This window comes from Orbicella faveolata, unplaced genomic scaffold, assembly GCF_042242905.1.
Source record: "Orbicella faveolata isolate gen_17 unplaced genomic scaffold, um_ofav_v1 contig_46, whole genome shotgun sequence".
Classification (NCBI taxonomy): Eukaryota; Metazoa; Cnidaria; class Anthozoa; order Scleractinia; family Merulinidae; genus Orbicella; species Orbicella faveolata.
The window spans coordinates 355,996-376,318 of NW_028301576.1; the positions used below are offsets into that span (position 1 = coordinate 355,996).

General features: G+C 38.1%; 2 protein-coding genes across 4 annotated transcripts in view; one reads left to right on the top strand and one right to left on the bottom strand.

Moving 5' to 3' along the window:
• The first annotated feature begins 1,278 nt into the window (after positions 1-1,278).
• On the top strand, positions 1,279-3,322 carry LOC110051662 (uncharacterized). Its single transcript, XM_020757715.2, has 2 exons — positions 1,279-1,559; positions 1,644-3,322. Exons 1-2 carry the CDS (start codon positions 1,514-1,516, stop codon positions 1,940-1,942), a joined length of 345 nt encoding a protein of 114 aa, XP_020613374.1. The 5' UTR covers positions 1,279-1,513; the 3' UTR covers positions 1,943-3,322.
• Positions 3,161-20,323, bottom strand: part of LOC110051702 (voltage-dependent L-type calcium channel subunit alpha-1D-like) — a 43,777-nt gene continuing 26,614 nt past the window's right edge. For 2 of the 3 annotated variants that reach the window (XM_089277182.1, XM_020757761.2), the window contains 16 exons: positions 20,030-20,231; positions 19,080-19,244; positions 18,555-18,662; positions 16,507-16,587; positions 16,152-16,292; positions 13,797-13,862; positions 13,328-13,425; positions 12,933-13,077; positions 12,098-12,225; positions 11,649-11,745; positions 10,802-11,006; positions 9,357-9,460; positions 8,873-9,018; positions 8,248-8,392; positions 8,026-8,157; positions 3,161-5,257 (listed from right to left, as the gene is read on the bottom strand). In XM_089277182.1, coding sequence (XP_089133308.1) covers positions 4,853-5,257; positions 8,026-8,157; positions 8,248-8,392; positions 8,873-9,018; positions 9,357-9,460; positions 10,802-11,006; positions 11,649-11,745; positions 12,098-12,225; positions 12,933-13,077; positions 13,328-13,425; positions 13,797-13,862; positions 16,152-16,292; positions 16,507-16,587; positions 18,555-18,662; positions 19,080-19,244; positions 20,030-20,231 — 2,368 coding nt within the window. In that variant the 3' untranslated portion in view covers positions 3,161-4,852. Of the gene's footprint in view, positions 5,258-6,361; positions 6,405-8,025; positions 8,158-8,247; positions 8,393-8,872; positions 9,019-9,356; positions 9,461-10,801; positions 11,007-11,648; positions 11,746-12,097; positions 12,226-12,932; positions 13,078-13,327; positions 13,426-13,796; positions 13,863-16,151; positions 16,293-16,506; positions 16,588-18,554; positions 18,663-19,079; positions 19,245-20,029; positions 20,232-20,323 lie in introns of all 3 variants that reach the window. The other variant, XM_020757762.2, reaches the window with a different exon arrangement.

Here is a 20,323-nt window from a genome sequence, read left to right on the forward strand (position 1 = left end):
AAGATAAAGAAATCTTTGATTGTAGCTAGAACTGGCCTGCTTAGATATTGTTGTTCTATAACGGCTGGATGGAGTTGACATCTCACATAATACATAGAAAAACATCCGCACTTGCCACTGAGACTATAAGGAAATGTTACATCTTCACACAGGCCACATATTCTCAGTTTTGAGTTTGATTTTTATACCTAATCGCAACTTTTTGCTACAGTTCGACGACATGTCAGCCGAGTTTGGTTGCGCCAAACAGCCTGCATGTCGCCAAAGCGTGCCACAAACGGTACGATTAGGCATCAGTAACCGTAACCATACTCTGCCAAAATCCAGGAGGTATTTTTCCAGTTACAGTAATCTACACGAAGCACAAATTGTGTAGACCAGCTTATGTTTATGCTTGTGTCTTCTTCAACGCTTTTGTCAAGTTTCTCATCACTCATTGTCTGTTTAGAGTTTCGTTTTCAGTGTTTTGAAAACACAAATTAAGCAAGGAATCTGCTTGGAAACTCCAGCTCCTTTTAGAAACAAAATTCAGGAATGCCGGAAAAAATCACGCAGTTGACGAGCTCTGCTATAGTTAAGTTTTGGGGGGAGGTTTTGACACCTTTTAACCTCGAAAACAAACGCTCAATATTTAATAGCGAACTTAATATTCTTTTGTGAAAACTTCCTTTCAATTTGGCTCGTGGAAAAACTACTATTAAATGTAAAAATAACATCAACTCGGAAAAAAATCCGAGTTCCAGATGGGATTTGAGCTCACGACCCTCCGTGATCTAGCCGGACGCTCTAACCTTATAATAATCACTTTGAAGGGTAGAAACATTACTCTACTGAAAGTAACCAGAGAGTACCGACACTTCTAGCTACTTTACGCTACAGAGACACAGGAGAGGTTAAAAGCTTGCAGTAGTGGGTCAATGGGGTTGTGAAGACTTGCAGGGAACAAAAAGTATTACTCGCAAAATATTTCAACATTTTTTCTCAAAGATCATGGCTTAAGATTGAAAATTGTCAAGGATGTTTGCACGTGTTACAATCCAAACCCTTTCCCTTGTGACTTCGTGATGTGACTAATACCTTTTTAAGAACCTTATTATTATTATTATTACTATTATTATTATTATTATTACTATTATTATTATTATTATTTATTTTTTATTATTATGTTATTTTTATTTTTGTTATTCTCTGGCTAGTGGAACTAAAGCTACGTAGAGGCAGACAAGTAAAGGCAAGAATTTTAAAAGTTGCCTCTCAAGGGTCACAAACATACCAATAGAAATATGGTTAGCAGAATATTTGTGCAAAAAGTCTTTTGGTACCTAAACGTGGCCAGGTGGCGTGTCAGTCCAACAACCAATCAGCGTCGCTATTTACTAAAGCCGGTGACACCTGCTACTATAGTGTTACGCGGGCCAAATAGCAAGAATATCGCATGAACAGCTCATTGAATTCAGTGTTGTGATCAGTGCTTGTGTAAACGCGTGAACTACTCACTGAAAACAAAAAGGAAATGACCTTGTTGAGGTTAACGTTTACGCTTCTGGCCTTTGTACAGGGTGAGTTAGAGGTTTTTTTTTCCGTTAAATCTTCATTATTGTTCTGCCACTGACACGTTTGATCTCATGTTGTTTCGCCGGCAGTAATTTTCGTGGCTGACTGCAACTCTATTCCCAAACACAAATGTACACCGCCTACTTCTTCAGAAAAGCAACAAACCGAGGCATCTCTCAAGCCGGATCACTTTAAACAACTTGGCAAGGTTCAAGACATGAAGGAATGTATCGATAAATGCTGCGATGTGGAACATTGTGATCTTGCCATGATGTCGTACGGCGGACAAAACTGTTACGGTGTAGCTTGTTTCAGTGAAAACCTTTGCCAAATGCTTCCATCATACCCTACGAGAATAAGTTTTGACGTTGCACATGTGTCAAGGTGATAAATGGGAGAAGACTGTTAACGATTGCATGGTTATAGACAATCGTTTCAAGCGAAGACCGCACGCTTTGTCCTCTACGCTTCGGCAACCGGGAGCAGTCAATGAGGCATAAAACATAAAAATCTTAATACAAGGTAAATCAAGGTGTTGGAATATGGTGTAATATAAAAAAAAGAAAACATTGGACACTTTTATATCGTGAAGGTACCTCCTTATTTTATATACAAGACTGATAGGATTTATCAGCTTATTTTTTTAAGGTATAGCCATGTAAAAATGATAAAAAAATTGTTGAATGTAAATAGATTTTGATCTGGGCGATCTTGCTTGCTGCTCAGCTTATCTTTAAGGAATTACCAGCTGACAAATTGTAGACAAAAAGCTTAGATATAGAGACTTGACCAGAACCACGTGCGTAACCAGAAATTAATTAATATCGTAATCGTTCAAGAATCTCAAAACTGTGTGAATAAATTCGACAGAAAATTTCATGCCAGCAGCAAACCGACCATCGAAGGCCTTCATAGTGTGTAGATAGATTCCTACGTTATATTTGACGACAATCCATTCGCATTTGACAAAATTCTGATCACATCTCGTCTAGCATCTGTTTTAAAACAAAGATGTTCTTTAATAATAGCTGTTTGCTTCCCTATGAAACCAGCTACCGGTAGCTCCACCGTTAACAAATTAGAAGTGTTATACCGTGCAAGTTCTCAGGTTGGTTATACTGGAGGATTAGGGCAAAAATACATCTGCACATGAACGGCTTGGAAGGTTAGAAAGAACACGCCAATGAAAGGCCCACTTCTGACGGCAACAACAGTAACAATTTATTTTTACTTCTGATATTATGTAAAGCTTAAAACATATTTTTAAACAGAAAATTGGTATCATGGCACCCAAACTGGACTCTTTTAATTGAAGCGCCCCCAGTCCTCTATAACAAGACACCTCGTACTCCTTTCGCGCACCGAACCACTGCAGACTAATCAGTAATTTGTTATAAGCAAAATTTGCTGATGCCCAGTCCCTGAGGACTTCCTTACTCGTGCTGTATAGGGGCTCTTCTGGTGGGAGAGAGGTGTACTGAGCATGTTCTGAGCATGTACTCCCACCCGGGTTCAACCCCTATACAGTGCGTGTCGTCTTTTCAATCACGGTTACTCAAGGCATTGTGAAAGGAATAAAAAACGACTGAAAAAATAACCCTGAGACTTGTATTAAGTACAAAATCCAATTTTAATCTCCATATATTGTTTTACAAAACATTATTTATCTTAACAGAAATGTATATATGTATAGGATAAATCAAATATCGGGCACGATAATTGAAATAAATTAAATTTATAAAGACAATAAATGTGATGAAAATGGAAATCACTTTTTCCTTTAGTTTTTAGTCACACCTGTACAATAAAAGCCTATTTTCCAAAAATTTCAGCGAAAAGCGACCTAGCTTTTTGTTTACTAAGGAAAAACTGTACATTGTAAAGGCAGACTTTCTCAGGGCATAAGCATTAGCAGGGACAACACACAAAAACGCAGTAAGGTGCTGATAATAATAAAAAAATCGCTATTGTTAGAAAATTTCCATCCTTTACTTATATCCCTTTCACACCAGCGTTTAACTGTGTAAATGCGGTTTATTTTAAAACGGCTCATACAGAGCATGTTTTACGCAGTAATGTATTTTGCTCGGTTAGTCTTTGTGATGGAACGGCAAGTAATAGCTGGCTATCCTTGGTCAACTTTAAAACCGTCAGTTGGCGTGAAGAAAGTGTCATTTGTATGGTATGAAGTATTGAGGAGCGGTACTGTGAGTTGTTTATCCTCTCGGCTCTCGTGGTGTTTGTTTGGCTAATTATATAATATATAACAATAGTAACAACACGATAATTCTTATGCATGTTGACAACAGACTATGTAGCTAATAGCGAAGCGCGCGAGTGACTTCATAACTCAGACAAACTCTGACAAACAAAACGGAATGGTAGAAAATTTGACGCTTTTTCAAGTGCGTAAGCAAGTGTTCCTAAAACAATTTTTAAAACGAAAATTTGGCGTTCTTTTTCTTCCTATTTCTCTCAGAACACGCTTATGTTGTCTGACTCTCGGGGGGTTTCAATAATTTGCATTCTATTTTTAGACTTCGCGCGCTTCGTTATTTCACCACCAAGCCTTTAAAATGCAAACTCAGTGTAAATTTTATCATGAACAAATTCCCATAGCAACAAATAACACGAAAGTGCGAGATGTTTGAGAAAGATTTAACCCTGAGCATGTGACGTAATCATGGATAAGACTTACTTGTATTGCGCAAATCTCATAGAAAATGTTCAAATGCGCATAACAATAATTAGATAAAAGATAAAAGACGATAACAATTCACCTTCACTAATCAACAATGTTTGCACAGCGTGAAGATATGCATCAATAAAACGATGAAAAAGCGCCTGTTTTAAAAATAAGTTAACGAGGATATAACCTGCCGCATGCATCTTATGATAAATACTCTGTAAGCGTCCTCCTCAATAGTACTGATTTATGTTTTTTTTTTTGCAAAATTATTGTCCGACAACAGTTTTTATGCACAGTAAATTTATCAAAAACGAACTTATGAAAAAAAAGCAGCGAAATAAAATAAAATTGCTTCCCAAAAATATGTTAGCGTAACGAACGTTGCATCTCAAATGATTGAATTTCAATTCACTTGTGTGTAAGGTTCCCTGTCCACTGGAACACGTTCAAGTTTCTCTCCAGGTTAGCAGCTTTTCTCCAATATAGCATTTCAGTTTGTGTCCAAACTTCCAACCACTTTGCATTTGGTCTTCTTTGGACAATTCCCTTCGGTGACATTTTCTTTCTTATGATCAATGAAAACCTCAAATGCCAGATTACGGTAAAACGTCAGCACCAGGTTTCTTCGTCATTGTCCATTATTCCATAAATATAATACGGACTTTGTCCTCTGTTAACCGCTTGCGCTACTTCAACATTTATTTGATTGATTATTTCTCTAGTTCTTCGATCATTTAACGTTCTTCCTTGTGACTCGTAAAATTCACTAAGTGGTATCAGCGAGTGTCGAGGACTGCTTTCTGCTGATTTAATCACATCCGGGAAATCAAGAAGCATTAACGATCGATCTCCTGCTAATCTTTGGGCCGACTCCTCTCCAGGCCCCTGAGCACCAGATGGCTGTGGTGATGTCACTTCTATTTTCACCATGGGTAGAGAGAGTGGGGAGGAAAGTCCGGTGGAAGAACGTGAGCGACTCTCAGAACTTGCTGTCTCCATCTCGTCTTCCAGAGCCTGCAAATGACACAAAGAAGAATTAGCAACTTTTGAAAGATTGTGGCAAAAACAAAGCAAAGCTAACTTGAACAAATTGTTTTGCCACCACATAGGACAATGAGCCAAATAGAATTCTTAGCAAAGCCATGAGACTGCTGCAAAGGGATGGAAACGCACTCGAGCGAGCAGGTTTTGATCGTGCGTCTAATTGGTTAATATGAAAACATGTTCTAATTGGCTACGGCACGCTGAACTAGAAAAGGAAAAAAGCTACAGCTCTATCCTACACCCCTGATATGCTATATGTACCTATCGGACCCAGGTTGTACCGGTGGCATAGTTGATTTTGTTCACAATACTTCTTCGGATAGCGATTTATCAGGAACTCAGGACCTCAGGACCTCAGAGGTGCATTATGGTGCTTTTCAGTGACAGACATTTCTACGTGAATCCAACACTGATCCAAAATTGATGCAACATTGGCACAACATTGGTGAAAGTCGGTTTTGATTTAACAGTTCTAGACCTGATTTCAAAATTGGTTCGATAACTACAAATGGGGTTGGATGGTGTGATTCTACTTAATAGAGGAAATGCTATCCGACCAGCACTTCAAACGATAACTCATCAACTAACTTTTCTCTTATTGATTGGTCGATCGGAAGAAAATTATTACCATAGGTTTGATAATTAACGTATTTCTTAAATCAGTCTGATTTAATCTTCATGATTTATAACTGGCGTAATGCAGCCTTCTTCAAACGTACGTTCTGCACCATGACGGCTGCTGAATAAGACCTGTTGTTGGAGCGAGTTCTTGCTCCAGATATAATATGCTCTATACCACTCTTATTTGATAGTTTGCCCATAATGTTTCCTTCATTACTGTGACAATGGTTATTATAATGGTTTGGTTTAATCCTTAAGTTGAAATTATTATACTGGGTGTGTTTTGCCGTGGATGTTAGTGTGGTACCGACTGTTAACAAGTTATCCTCTCAAAAATGTTTGAAGATGTTACTGATCTTACAGACTTCACATGATCGATCGGTCATTAAGATATTGTCACTGAAAACTGACTAGCAGGTGAAATAAATGTCAGTATTAGTTCAAGCGACTAACCGTAGGGAAGCATGCACTCCATTTCAATCGTCTCTCCTTTTGGCTGAAAAGTATGGTTCAAATGAGAAAAGAAAATTCTTTGTTATTGTAATTCTGTGCCTGCTCTTCACTCCTATAGCTATATTTGCATTTTTTATAATTCAAATTCACTGTGCGTGTTTTGCTCTATTAAACTCGAGGAGTGTAAGATTTATCCAAACATTATTTTCACCCGAGTTTAATTTAGGTCGTTGACGTTCATTTTCTGAAGAAAGGGAAATGCAGAATGGTGTTAAATGTTAATTAGCAGTTAGGATGTGGCGGCAGAAAATAGCCCTTACAGTAGGTTTTATTATACCCTTAAAATTATTATCCGTTATATTATCAGTGCCTTAAACTTACTCATTATTTTAAATTGAAACAAGAAATTAAAAGTAGATCAAGGATAATAAGTAGAAGGCATAACAAGTTCATTATCTGGCGCTTAATAACCAAGTGAAGCGGAATATATATATATACAGGCAAAAACTAACGATAGATAAATCCGACGTTTCGGCGACATCTTGGCGCCATTGTCAAGGGAAACTAATTAAATATGCGATTTCAAGAGTAACTAAGAGTTCAGAGTTTCTAATTTGCATAAGTTAGACAAAGACTTTAGCGCGAACTGAGTCTGATTGTACATTTAAACACGGTCGTAATTGTTTAATGAGTAACATCTCATTAATGAGACAATCAAACTTGTTGTGGCATTTTTTCAACACGCTAAAACAATTGCGAAGGTCATCCGGAATCCTGCCTGCGTGTCTATTAACATAGTGATTGCGTACTGACGAGGTCTTGCTTCTATGTCCATCAACGCAATCACTATGATAATAGACACGCAGGCAGGATTCCGGATGACCTTCGCAATTGTTTTAGCGTGTTGAAAAAATGCCACAACAAGTTTGATTGTCTCATTAATGAGATGTTACTCATTAAACAATTACGACCGTGTTTAAATGTACAATCAGACTCAGTTCGCGCTAAAGTCTTTGTCTAACTTATGCAAATTAGAAACTCTGAACTCTTAGTTACTCTTGAAATCGCATATTTAATTAGTTTCCCTTGACAATGGCGCCAAGATGTCGCCGAAACGTCGGATTTATCCATCGTTAGTTTTTGCCTGTATATGTTTATCTAAATCATTGTTGATTAGAAGCGGAATATGTAGTGAGAATTCCGGTTTTACAGAAGCTACAAGTAATAGCATTATCAGGTCATCTAAATTGGAATTTTGGTTCTGTCTTGTGTATACAAAGAGACAGAAAAGTGAAAATCTAGTCAGTGATCAGTGACGTCGGTGTTTTGCAAAGCTTAGCCTGCAGAACAGGCCAATTAGCGGGACAGAGAGCGAAAGGCTAGAGCGAAATCCGCCTGTTCTGCAGGCTATGCAAAGCTCTCCCAAAAAACCGGCGATAATTAAGAAGCTCTCAGGGCTTGAACACATTGTAGTGCATTTCAGTCCTGGCCATCTTCATCTATCATCCTTACTTCCTGATTGATCTGTCCCTGTCATTGTTTCAGTGCCTTGTCTAAATAACACCACTTACACCGAGTTTCCTATGATAGCAGAAATTATTCCGAAAATGACAGGGTCCTCTTAAATATCGAAGCTGAGGGGTTTAACAGTGAAGCCACCTTACCACTGGGTTCTTAAAGCTGAGTTTGGATGGTTTCCTTTTCAGTTTAGGGCATGCGCCGTCAACTTGGTCCTCGTCTTCCGTGTCAGTGCTGATAATAGTTGGGTTGATGTCGGTGAGATCCATCGGAGCATCCTGTAACATAAAGAAGATAACAAACAAATCCCTTATTAGTTATTTGATCAATCATGCCTTGACACACAGCAGTTAGATTCTAATTTGTACCTTGAAGTGAACAGACTTGTTGATTCCTCTAAAGTCTTCATCTTCACTGTAACTGTCTGATCGTCCAAATGGCCTTCTACTGAAGAACTTTAATGAGCGATGCATCCGGCGCTTGGAATTTAACACTTCTTCTTTTTCTTTGCTCCTGTATAATTGGCAAGAGACATAAACCACGTTCAGATCATGTACGAATATATCTTGTGAATTAGTAAGTTGAATCACTTTGAAATTGACTGAAATAAATGTCGAAAATAAAAACATGTTCTTGTCAGGAATTGAAATATTTTTTTGTTGTCTCACTCTTGCGACGAACGTGCTGAACATTCATTTGATCTTTCACTCGGATTTGGTTTTTCTTCAACAGAAAGCGACCGTAATTTCCTTATTTTTGTACTGATATTTATCATGTAATAGGCAATTGGGGATCTTTCTTGATCCAGAGAGGCGTAAACTTGTTTCTGCTCGCCTCAGTTAAATGTATCAAGATAAATACTGCCACGCATCTTAGCTGCTAAAAACATACAGTAAGCACCAAAAACAGAGAAACGTTTCTTTGACCTCAGGGTGGAAGAAATTGAGCATTTCGAACCTTCGCAATCTTCAATTAAACAATAACATGACTCACATTGTCGGAAGAGCTGTTAATGTCTTTGATCGTCTTCTTGTTGTCGTCAAGTAATCCGAAGGAGTATCGATTTCTCCCTCTTCGTCATCAGAGTTAGAGTTACCACTTCGAAGGGCTCCGACAAGCCGACGAAACAATGAAGGCCTCTGAAAAGACACATAACAGTTAGAAAACTGATCTACAGCACATGAACTTAAGAGTAGAGAATGACAGTGTTTGTTATTATGAAACAGGCCAATTAGCAGCGTGATAAATTTTAGAAATGTTGACTTACAATTTGTTATATATTGCACATGATTGGCTGAGAACTGGTAACAGATACGAATACCTCATTCAAAATAAACATAAAAAAAAACAAAAAACAGTTTTCTTGAGTTGCAATTTCATTGAGTTACCAGAACTCGAATGTCAGTTGACTTAGAAAATGTGAGTAGATCTGTAATCGATACAATTCGCACAACTTTAAAAGGCTTAACCTTCTTACTTTTTTCTTTTTCTCAAGGCGCTTCTTCTTCATGTGTTTGTAGTTTTCGTAAATCAGTTTCGCGCAGTAGATCTTACCAATGGTCATCTGCTGAGAACTCAAAACTGCAATGAAACAAAATGCCGCAAAATACGTCAAGTGGTGTAATACTTTAACAGTCTAGGACATGGGAAGATGTGGCTTTGTTTTATGTCCACCAATTGAATAAGCAAGCAGGTGTGGTTAGAGACGTTGCTAAGCGACATGATGCTTTTGACGTTATGCTAACTCGAGAACATTCAGTGAATGCGAGAATGTGGGTGCCATTTGACCAAACCTGTGAGATTAGATCAAGGAAAATTTCTTCACTGAATGCCATGTCTTCTGCTGCACCGCTTCCTAAGTTAAGATGAGGTCGCTGTACTTCAGCTATATAATGTTGCACACAAGTTCACTTACTTTAATGAATCATAATAAGTTATGGGTACATCGCGTATCTAATTTTTGTCTCAGGCCCGTTGACCACAAAATGTATTCGACACGCTCTAACTAAAACAAACATAATATATAGATTTAGCCAAGCCTAATAGCGGAGCTCCTGGGCCGGGTTGTTCAAAGCCTGATTAAGCTAACGCAGGATAAGCGAGAAATTTTGATTTGAGTTTTGTAACTTTACGGTGAGGTTTTCTGTTTATGTTGTTTGGCCTTCAGTTTTGAGTTTGAATAATCTCAAGGTCCCCAAAATAAACAAAACAAAAGCAGTTAATAGTGTTTGTAAACAAGAAAAATTTTGTACTTCGGTTGACTTTTGCAATCCTGGGTTAGCGTTAACCGGCTTCCGAACAATCCGTTCCTGTTTACAATAAGTTAACCTGACATCAGACCGCGATTCAATCGAAAACCAGCACTTGGTCAGCGGTCAACTTAAAAAAGACACGTGACCTCTATGAGCTCTAAACTTGAGCTCGCGATATGGTCACCTGATACTGGTCAGTGGATACCTTGTTTTGATAGGTGTCAATTGACCATAACATGGATGTCCAATATCAAAGAAGGACGTTATAAACCAAGGGTGCATGTCTCTGTAAACCTATTATCTAGAGTATGGCCGCCATCTTGCGCGACTCCGTCGCCGTCGTCGTCGTGCCTACACGCCTATGAGCAATACCGCTAGCCATGATAACATTCGTGGGTTTCTTTTTCATTCCTATATCGGTATGGCGCTCCGCTTAGCGACCCTGCGGGCCGCCGGAGCTCCGCTATCATCATGTTGACCAGTCAAGAGCAAAATAAAAACTAAATACACCGTGACTTGATCAGTTGTTACCACCCATGATTTGTTATCGAAGCAATTTCCTTTTGAGTTAAAAGATTTTATATCCCCGAAGCATGCTGCCGAGGCATCAGTTTGTCATCAAAATATAAACATTAATCAAAGCGGTTTCTAGTTAACGTACTATTCTTACCTGACTGAAGAGGAATCATCTTTTCCAGTATCTTCTTGGACGTTTTTGGCCACAGTATTTTTATCGTTCTTCTAAGTTCACTGTCGGCGTATGCTGGGTCTCCTGTGCTAAATATCCCAAGCGCTGTTCTGATGAGCGCAAACAAGGTGGATGTGAATAAGACCGTGTTGTCGCCCATGATTGGCATGTTCATCTTTATCAGACGCTTCCAAGAAAACAAATACGGAAAATTGTTACACGACAATCTACTGCAAATTTTGGGAGATTTTTGAGGGGTGAACTGAGAAAAGTGAACAACAACAACAGCTAAAAGACAAGAAAAGCAAAGCTGCTAAATATTGGTGTGAAACACTGACATAACATTTCAACAATTTGCAACAGCCGTTGGAATGATGAAGTCGTGTAAAAAAATAGATAAGATCCAACAAAACAAGGAACGAACGAATGTACGACAAAAACATCAATAAGTAGAAACAGTGCAGTTGCGACAGCGGGTCTGCTCCGAGTTTTATTTTCAACGCAACTTCTTGAAACACAGAGAAACACTTTCTAGCGTGAAATCAGTAAATATTAAGTAAATGAGTAACACAAGGAATGACTGTCTAAATTAGAGAATAATAACGGGAACAGACATGGTCGTTTGTGATGTCTCAATGGTGAGGTACATGTTCTGAGAATAGAAATAATTCCTTGATATCATTTCGCGTGCACTCTTTTATAGTTTTTCTTTCTTCAGAGTGCTCAATATAATCATAGAACCATTTCGAATGCAATTTACACCACAAAAAATAAAATAAGAGAGCAAAGTCTAACATCATAACCTTTACACTTAGCAAATCACGTGTACCTTATAGGCGATAAACTTTGGGCATTTTCTTCCAAACCCCACCGGGGGAGACATGTCACACATCAAGCGGTACACCTCTGTGTGTGGAATCCGTCCTCTGAAGAAACAAAAATAAATGGTACGCAATGAATGCTCTGGATGACGCTTAGGAATGTCCTAAATATCAGCTGTCCGCGAAATTGAAAAGTAACTAAAGTCCAAACAACCCTTGGGTTGTTAGATGTTTTAGAACTTCGGATAGGCTCTGCTCTGAAATGGTGGGAGTCGTTTTTGTTCACTGAAAAACAGTGGCAAACTTTCAACCTTCAATCTTGGCTGTGGATTTCCCTGGGGTAGCTGGATGGGTCTTATCCGTTCATTCTCTAAATACTTAGCAACTGAGTCCATAGCTAAGTCGTGTTTCTTGTTAATTACATAGAGTTCTACCAAGAAATCATTGGTGTTCTTACGTGGCGCCTGGGTCATATTCGGACCAGACTCTCACAAACTCGTCCAGGTGATGAGGGCCTAGAATGGACTCGTCACGAGTCAAATACTCGAAGTTGTCCATAATAACAGCAACAAAGAGATTTAGCATCTGAAATAAACAAAGAAACAACCTTGATGTAACAGCAAGCCGCGAAAACACAAACAAACAAGCAAACAAACAAACAAACAAAATAAAAGAAAACGCAGATCAGCTTTCAGAATACACGTATTCTACGGCCGGCTTTAAGCTTTAAGGTTAGGGCTACTTTCGCGGTTACGTTAAGACTGGAAGGAAGCAAGCCTTAAGTTGTCCACAACTAACATTTATCAAAGAATCAAAGAAATTTGTTTTTTGCGCAAAAAGTTATATACCAATAAGCCAGATGAAACTGTTGTAACCATCAAGTTCTGTTATATCAGACGGTCAAGTCACTTGTCAGAAAGTACAATAAAGCTTCCAGAAAAATATAACGCAAACCAGGCGGATAGTTTGCTGTTTACTGACGGGATTTAACGCCCTGTTTCCAATAAAGGTCCCCGTACTCTGAATGTTGTTTTGACAATAAGCATCACTATTCCCTCCTATTCCTATTTCAGTTACAACACCATGAGAGTGCAATCATTAACACGAAGCTTCTTGTGAAAGAACAATTCCTTTAAACGAAAGATCTCTCTTTTTTCACACTTAATGTCAGAAAACGAAGTAAGCGCTCAGTCCTCAGCAAGCGTCATGACACTATTCAATCTCCACACGGCTAAGCTGCAGTGTGCGCTTGACGCACACGAAGTGTTCTTTAGCGCTCCTCTTACACTTACCAAGAACGTGCAAAAAAAGTAAAAAGTACAGAAATAGATAATGGAAGCGACAGTGCTGCCACAACTTCTGTTTTCATCAGAATCACACTTGGCATCGTCAAAACAGTCCAGCATTATTTTATGCCAGTTCTCGCCTGTGGATGCTCTGCAACAGCAATGACACAAGTCAAGGATTGATTTCAAGAGTGCATTTTTAATAACATTTTAATGCAATTGTACGAGTTGTCAGTCCAAATTAATCGTAGTGAGAGAACTATGCTATTAGTATCACACAACCTATTTTTGTCGAAATGCTACGGTACTAAGAGATACTCAAATATTAGACTGAATCAGTGATTTGTTTTGACAGGAATCTTACTCAGATCTCTTATTCACTGTAACAGAGAAGTATTTACCTGAACAGGACTTGAAGTGCCATGAAGAAGTTCCGGAAATTGTTATGATGGTTTATTTGCTTGCTCCAGTCCTCACTCGGGCGAATCCTGCCAAACAACTAAAACGGCAATGTGCTGATAAGGATAAACGTGATTTGCTGTTACATTGTGCGATCATAATGATGACGATGATAGCTTCGATGACGTTGATAATGATCATGACGGAAGTGTTTTGCTAGTGATCGAATAAACGCTGAAAAATCGCCTACCTAAGTTGCCGACTCGTGTGTTGTCCAGGAAAAAGGCCCAAACATCAAAGACGAAAAGATTGCTTCCAATTTATAAAGGGTCCTTTTTGTCTCACGTTTATTCGCTTAATGGCCTACAAGGAAATCCTAGGTATTGTTGAGGTATTGAAAAATAGGTCGATAATGTCCACTCTGTTCATTACGTTATTGTTGTCAAACTTTTGAGAAGTACAATATCTTACCTGCATTCCGATGACAGCGTAGACGAAAAACAACATACCAAGTAAAATGACCACATAAGGCAGCGCCTGTTGACGGGGGATTGACAGAAGTTCAGTTTGATTAATCTGATACTGATTTTTCACATTTCCACACACAATTCCACATTTATTTATTTCTTTATTCCTCCAATTCCTAGCTAATACATAGATACAGTGGAACCTTGATTTAACGAAGTCGCCGGGGACCGGCCAAATTTGTTCGTTAAATCGAGGGTTTGTTATATCGAAAACCTCGATATAACGAATTTGAGGGGAAACGATCAAAATGTTCGTTATATCGAGGTCATAGTTAATGCTTGGTTTGTAACACAGGTGACTTCTGTCACGCAATTCAAAGCAATTTTCGTCATCCAGAAGTGCCGCGTTTTGAGATGCAATTCATTAAGCATGGTGGCTTTCAGTATCAATTATTTTCACTTTTGAGCGGACGCGCAGCTTTTGTTTACAAAAAACGACACTTTCAGAGTAGCGATTTAAAAATGTTGCAACGTAGAGGTTATACAGAAAATTGTCTATGTAAACCAGGAAACGGGCTTTAGTGTTGTTATATTGCACTACCCAACATTTCCGGATTTCAAAGAAGATAGAGCAGAAGTTAATTGATGTCGAAATACTATAGTGCTAATGTCTATGGCATATAATAAGCCATTGACTGAAAGACTGCTGTCTCTTTACCACAAGGATTACACGGATTTGTTGACTGTTGATCTGTTCAGCGTTTATCTTCTGTCGCGTGTTGACATTGTAATTCGTTATATCGAGGTAGATTTTACGTTTGGGCTTCCGGATTATGTTCGTTATATCGAAGAATTCGTTATATCGAGGTTCGTTGTATCGAGGTTCTATTCCATACATTTTACTGTAACTTTGGCCGGGACAGTTCGTTATATCGAAGAATTCGTTAAATAGAGGTTCGTTAAATCGAGGTTCCACTGTATGTAAATATAACGTAAAGAAAGTAAATAGTAACCGATAGTGCTTTGTAACGAAGAAAAAAAACGCATAAAACAGAAATTACATCACTTAAATTGAATTACATTGTATATTGGAAGGAGAGGAGAGGGGCACATCTAGATAAACTAATTTTGTGCCCCTTAAAGTTATGTATAACTTGAGATTATTAATAAAAAGAAAAGGAAAAAAGAAGAGGAAAAATGACAAAATAGCTCAGAAAGTTATAAAGAGATAATGTTTTCATTAGTATTGAGCAAGGTACCAGCGAAAAAGTGCTTTTCTAAACATTTTTTTAGATGGTTTGTCTCTAATGGATTGCAGAATATTATTCCAAAAGAAACTTCCAGTAATACTAGGGCAAAATCTTCTAAGATTAGTTCGAAATGAAGGTACTGCAACTTGGTTGGATGATGCACTACGGGTACTGTAATTATGTAGTGTAGATACTAATGAAACAGGTAAATTAGGAAACTTATCATGGGTGAAATAATCATAAAAAAGCATACACGTGTTCAGTTTAACAATATCAGGAAATTTCAGAAAGCCTAAGGATGAGTAGTGTGGAGTTATTGATTCCATTAAAGGAACATCATTTATAACACGAACCGCTTTGTTTTGTAATTTTACGATTTGAGACAATGGAGCGTTATAATTATTTCCCCAAAGTGTACAAGCATAGGTAAGGTAAGGATAAATAAGAGAATAATAGACACTAATAAGTGTTGCTTTTGATACATAATGTTTCAACTTAACCATTATATTTATATCTTTGCTAATTTTGCCACATATGTAGTCAATTCCACATACAAGTATTAAGAATTCTTTCATCCTTTCCTATCTTAATTTGTACATGATTTCATTTACTTTTGTTTAATTTTCCTATTGCTATGTATTTATGAATAAGCTCGTTTGTAATTAGATTATGATAGACTGGCCCGCCTGGATCAGCGCTAGCTATCTCCTGGCCAGGCCAGTTGTAACAATGGAAGTTGATCAACGAAAAAATATAGACTGTTGTTGTAGTTAAATATTTTAATTGAAATGACTTACAAGCTGCGACTGTGGTGATAGGCGTAACATATCAGTAGAAAAACAGTGAGCAACAATGCTGTTTAGTCGTGTTGTATCTTAAAGACGTGACATATTCGTATTTTGTCGTCTTTGTGCGCCCATAAGTCACGGCTCACGAAATACCGATAACTGTGGCAGCGGTAACAGCCGGTGGATAATTACAACGTGACCTTAATACAAAACGCGTAACTTTGGGGAGGTTTGAAGGTATATGGCCAACTTCGTGTTTATTTTTCTTGTTTCCCGTCACCCAAACCTAAACAAATAGTCAAAGCAACAACATCCGCTCACCTTGAATGACTGTAGGAATGTCCACAATAGAATTCGTATGGTGTATCCTTGTCTCAGTAGTTTTACCAGCCGAGCAGCTCGAAAGAGTCGGAAAAAACTCGGGTCTACTGGAAGGGCGTCACTGGCCTTTTGGGTGGTTGACTAGTGAGGGAAAGATTTTGTTGCACATACAATTCTTAACTATATCTTCTTCACTTGTTCTGCTATGTAATAAAGCACTTGCAAATAATTTTTTGTCTAGGTCAACGAAAGAATTAAATTGAATGAATGAATGAATGAATAAATCAGTCAATGAATGAAGGATGTCGTAAATGAAAGAAAAAAAAAAACTTGATAAATGTTGATATTTACTTACGTTTAATTCTAGGATTACGCCGACCAAAGTGGTGATGACAATGATGAAGTCAAACACATTCCAGAAATCTCGAAAGTAATTCTGAAATAATAACAAATGATTTTTTAATCTTTTATTCTGGAAAGTAAGAGATCAAGGTGCCCTTCGAATTAAATTTAGGTGGGGTCATAGGTGATTGTTACTGAGACGTAATATATCAGACAACATAGACCGTGTTTTCCCACATTTCCAAACACAGAGTATAGAGTTGACAGTACGAAGCGCTGCGGAATGTTGTTGAGGAATTCGAACTTCGAGAGTTTTGAAAATATGGGAACACACTACCTCTAGCGTTTGATATATCTTCTTGATCAAAACTACAACTAACCAGAAAACAGAGAAATGAAATGATAAAAATATGAGCTAATTAAGATCATATCCAAACATCATAACGATTATGATTTCCTTTGTTTCAACTATCACACATCCTCTTATCCTTGATTGGAAACTCATGTTGTTCAGTACAGGAACACCTCTCTTGTGGTTAACCTGCTTAAGGTTACTGTATACCTTGAGAGGTGTCTCGCGTCCAAGGGATGTAGCGCGTCCGGTTTAAGCGGTAGATACCTAAACCCCTATATCAAATTAAAGCTTATAGAGCTGGCTATCAAACTACACCAAGAATTTTGAAATGAAATGAATTGCCGATTTTTTCAGGACCACCAAATGCGAGCGCCCTAATCACCTTTTGGAAGCTACAAGTCAAAGCGAATTTTGTTTTTCGCCGATTTAGTTTTTTCCCCGATTTAGGGACAAAAAGCGGTAAAAAGCGTGTCTGCGTTTTGCCATATTCAATTACAGTAAAATGTTACAGAACATTTTTTAAATAGGATTTAAAAAATGTGAAGTGATCGTACAAAAATCGCTCTCGGAGAAAAAATATTTCGAAATAAACAATTCGCAGACATGATTTTGTTTATTATATGTTAATCTAGCTACTGTCCAAATTTGAGGGCAATCGAAGAAATTCCCTTTGATTTGTAACTCTTTAAAGTGTCTGCTTCAAGCGAAAAAATTTATTCGAGAAAACAGCGCTAAGAAAAATCTCTTACTTCGCAAACAAACTCCGCCCACAAACGCCTTCAACAGGGTTCTCAGATCACTAAGCCAATCGGCGTTTGGAAAGTTTTTTCTCGCGGTGAAATTTACGCGTGAATCTCCAAAGCACCCTTGTGTTTCGCAATGCGCTGAAAGCTGGTCTGGCAAAATGGGGAAGACGAAAAAGGATACGAACGCTAGAGTGGCTGGGCGAAGAAAACAAACAAAAGAAAGCGCGGCGGAGCAAATGTGCTTGGACAATATTCCAATGAATCTCAATGAGTCAGACGATTCATCGGTATCGGACTCAACAGAAGAGTCACTGTAAAAATCGCTGTTATCGCTGTCAAGTTCCCAAATTTTTACAGAACCTTTCTCTTCTCTTGACTCGATCTTTTTGCCCGCTTGATACGATAGCCTTAGCTTCATCCGCGAGGCCAATTTTCGCTTCTTCACTCCGAGATATATTTTCATTCGTTCTTAGCTGTTTCGCTTTTTCGAACTGGTCCACGGAGTTTTCCGTGGTCCACGTTTACTTATAACTTAATAGAATTACACCTAATGCTTGGATTAACAATGCTGATCAACTGAGTAGATGTGAGTAGCCAGTCAATTCGTGGTATCCATATTTCCGCGAAAGTCGTCTCGGTTGATTGCATACGCGTTATAGGGCTGTCAATCAAGAGGGAACTTTTACTTCCGGCCATAACGTAAAACCTCCATTTTTCCGCCAATCTTTAGTTTTTTTCAATTTTTTTTTTCAGAAATAAGAGATTACTCTTCGACTATTACTTTGACCCAAAAATCCAAATTTGAAGAAAATTACCGATCTGAAGGTATACGGTAACCTTAATATCAGGAGCGCTTGGTAAGCAACCCAAGTTTACGATTAAAATGGCTGACGTTTAAAAGTCAGCCCTACAGAAAGAGACGTTAAAGGAATAAACAGGGACGTGATAAAATAAACTAACCTGTCTAAACGCTATCAGCTTCAAAATGGCTTCGGACAGAAACACGAAAGTGAAAGCGGCGTTTAAATTGATGAGGATTCTCTCATACTGAGGAGAAGCATCGTCATACTGTAGAGAAAGAGGAACCTGCTAATCCTAACATTGATCGGAAACTTACTTCTCCTTATAGTATCGATACAAGTCCGAAGTGCAAGGAGGGGAATAAAACAACTGATCACTTATGAGGAATGTAAGAGTTGAAATAGAAATACGATATGTGCAATGATAAATTAGGACATGGATAACATGAAACAGCTGTCTCCGGCTTTGCTGAAGAAACTTAAATGCACTTCAATTTACTGCTATTATATGTTTTATTTTCCGTTGCGTTGGAACATTTAGCTGCGAGTTTCGTCTATTAGAATTTGCATTCCTTCTTGTCTCTTCCTTCGAATGTTTCTTACCTACCACTCCGGACGATCTAACAGCTGTCACACATTCTTAAGAAATAACCAAAAATATAGTTGGTTATTTAGAATTTCTTACCGAGACCATAAGAACTATTGCGTTGAGAACAATAGTGGCCATGATAAAGATTTCAAAGGGTTTGGAGTCCACAACCTTCCACACTTTATAAACACAAGTGTTTTTATCCTCCGGCATGTAACGTTGTCTTGGTTTGGCTGTCATGGCGAACTGAATGCAATCTCGCTGAAATATAAAATATAAATTGGCTCATAAACGCGCAGAGTGCTGGAGTGTAAAGCAAAAATTATATTTTACCAATAGATGCAAAGAAACAGTGTTACTTCAAGAAACTTTCATTTGAATTGTCACATGCATGCAACTGATTGAGGGCGTCATCGTCAGACTTAGAAGACAGAGTAAAAGTTGAAGTAAAGTTGATGAAACACTTCGTAGGATTTTAAAAACATTCGATGCACATTTATCATGAGTAATCGAGAAACAATTTTCTTACAGTCCAGATAATGAGGAAGAGGCGTCCTCTCTACTTAACCCTTTGAATAACAACTACACATATATGCGTAATTAATGGTCGTGCTCTTTGTACCACTTGTGACGTCATCAATTTAAATGTCATCAGATATTCTTGATAAGCAGATGGTAGTGCTAGGCTAGCCCTTTCCGCACAATGGTCAGGTTTAGATATCGACGACATTCCGACGTCGCAAATCGAAAAACAACGTTATCAGTTTTGGTGCAAAAATGGTGGTAAAATGGTCCACAACGCGTATGATTGATCAAGGTCCATTTCTAGGCTTCGCCCGTATTTAACATCCAACTTTTCACCGCAGCCAGAAAGAACATACAATGCAAAAGAAAGCCAGTGTAAAAGGGCCGAGAAAAAAAGAAAGGAAAGGGCCAACAAACGAAATTGAGAACGGTTAATGGTAGAAAACGGTATTTTTTGGCGAAAGTTTGGCATTCTAAGGGTTAAAAGGAATTCTACGTTCAATTAGGTATGGTGTTAATACCTGATTTCTATCGAGTTCACATCCATCCATTTCTTTTTCTCCTTGCTCTTGAAATGTAACAATGATCAGAGCTACGAACATGTTTAAAAAGAAGAAAGAAAACACAACAACAAAACAGACATAGTACAAAGACATCTGGATTTGGTAATCCTTGATAGGCCCTTGATCCTCTTTGGTCGCGTCAACAGTGTGATACATTCCTCTGTAGGGATAAAAGAAGAAACAAGTTACTCTGAAGTCAACTTAATTAAAGCATAAAATTGAAATAACCGAAAAATGGAGTTACAGCTTGTC

Coding starts and splice junctions, on each gene's coding strand:
- LOC110051662 (XM_020757715.2), top strand. CDS start 1,514: ATGACCTTGTTGAGGTTAACGTTTACGCTTCTGGCCTTTGTACAGG. Junction 1,560..1,643: donor GCTTCTGGCCTTTGTACAGG/GTGAGTTAGAGG, acceptor TTTCGCCGGCAG/TAATTTTCGTGGCTGACTGC.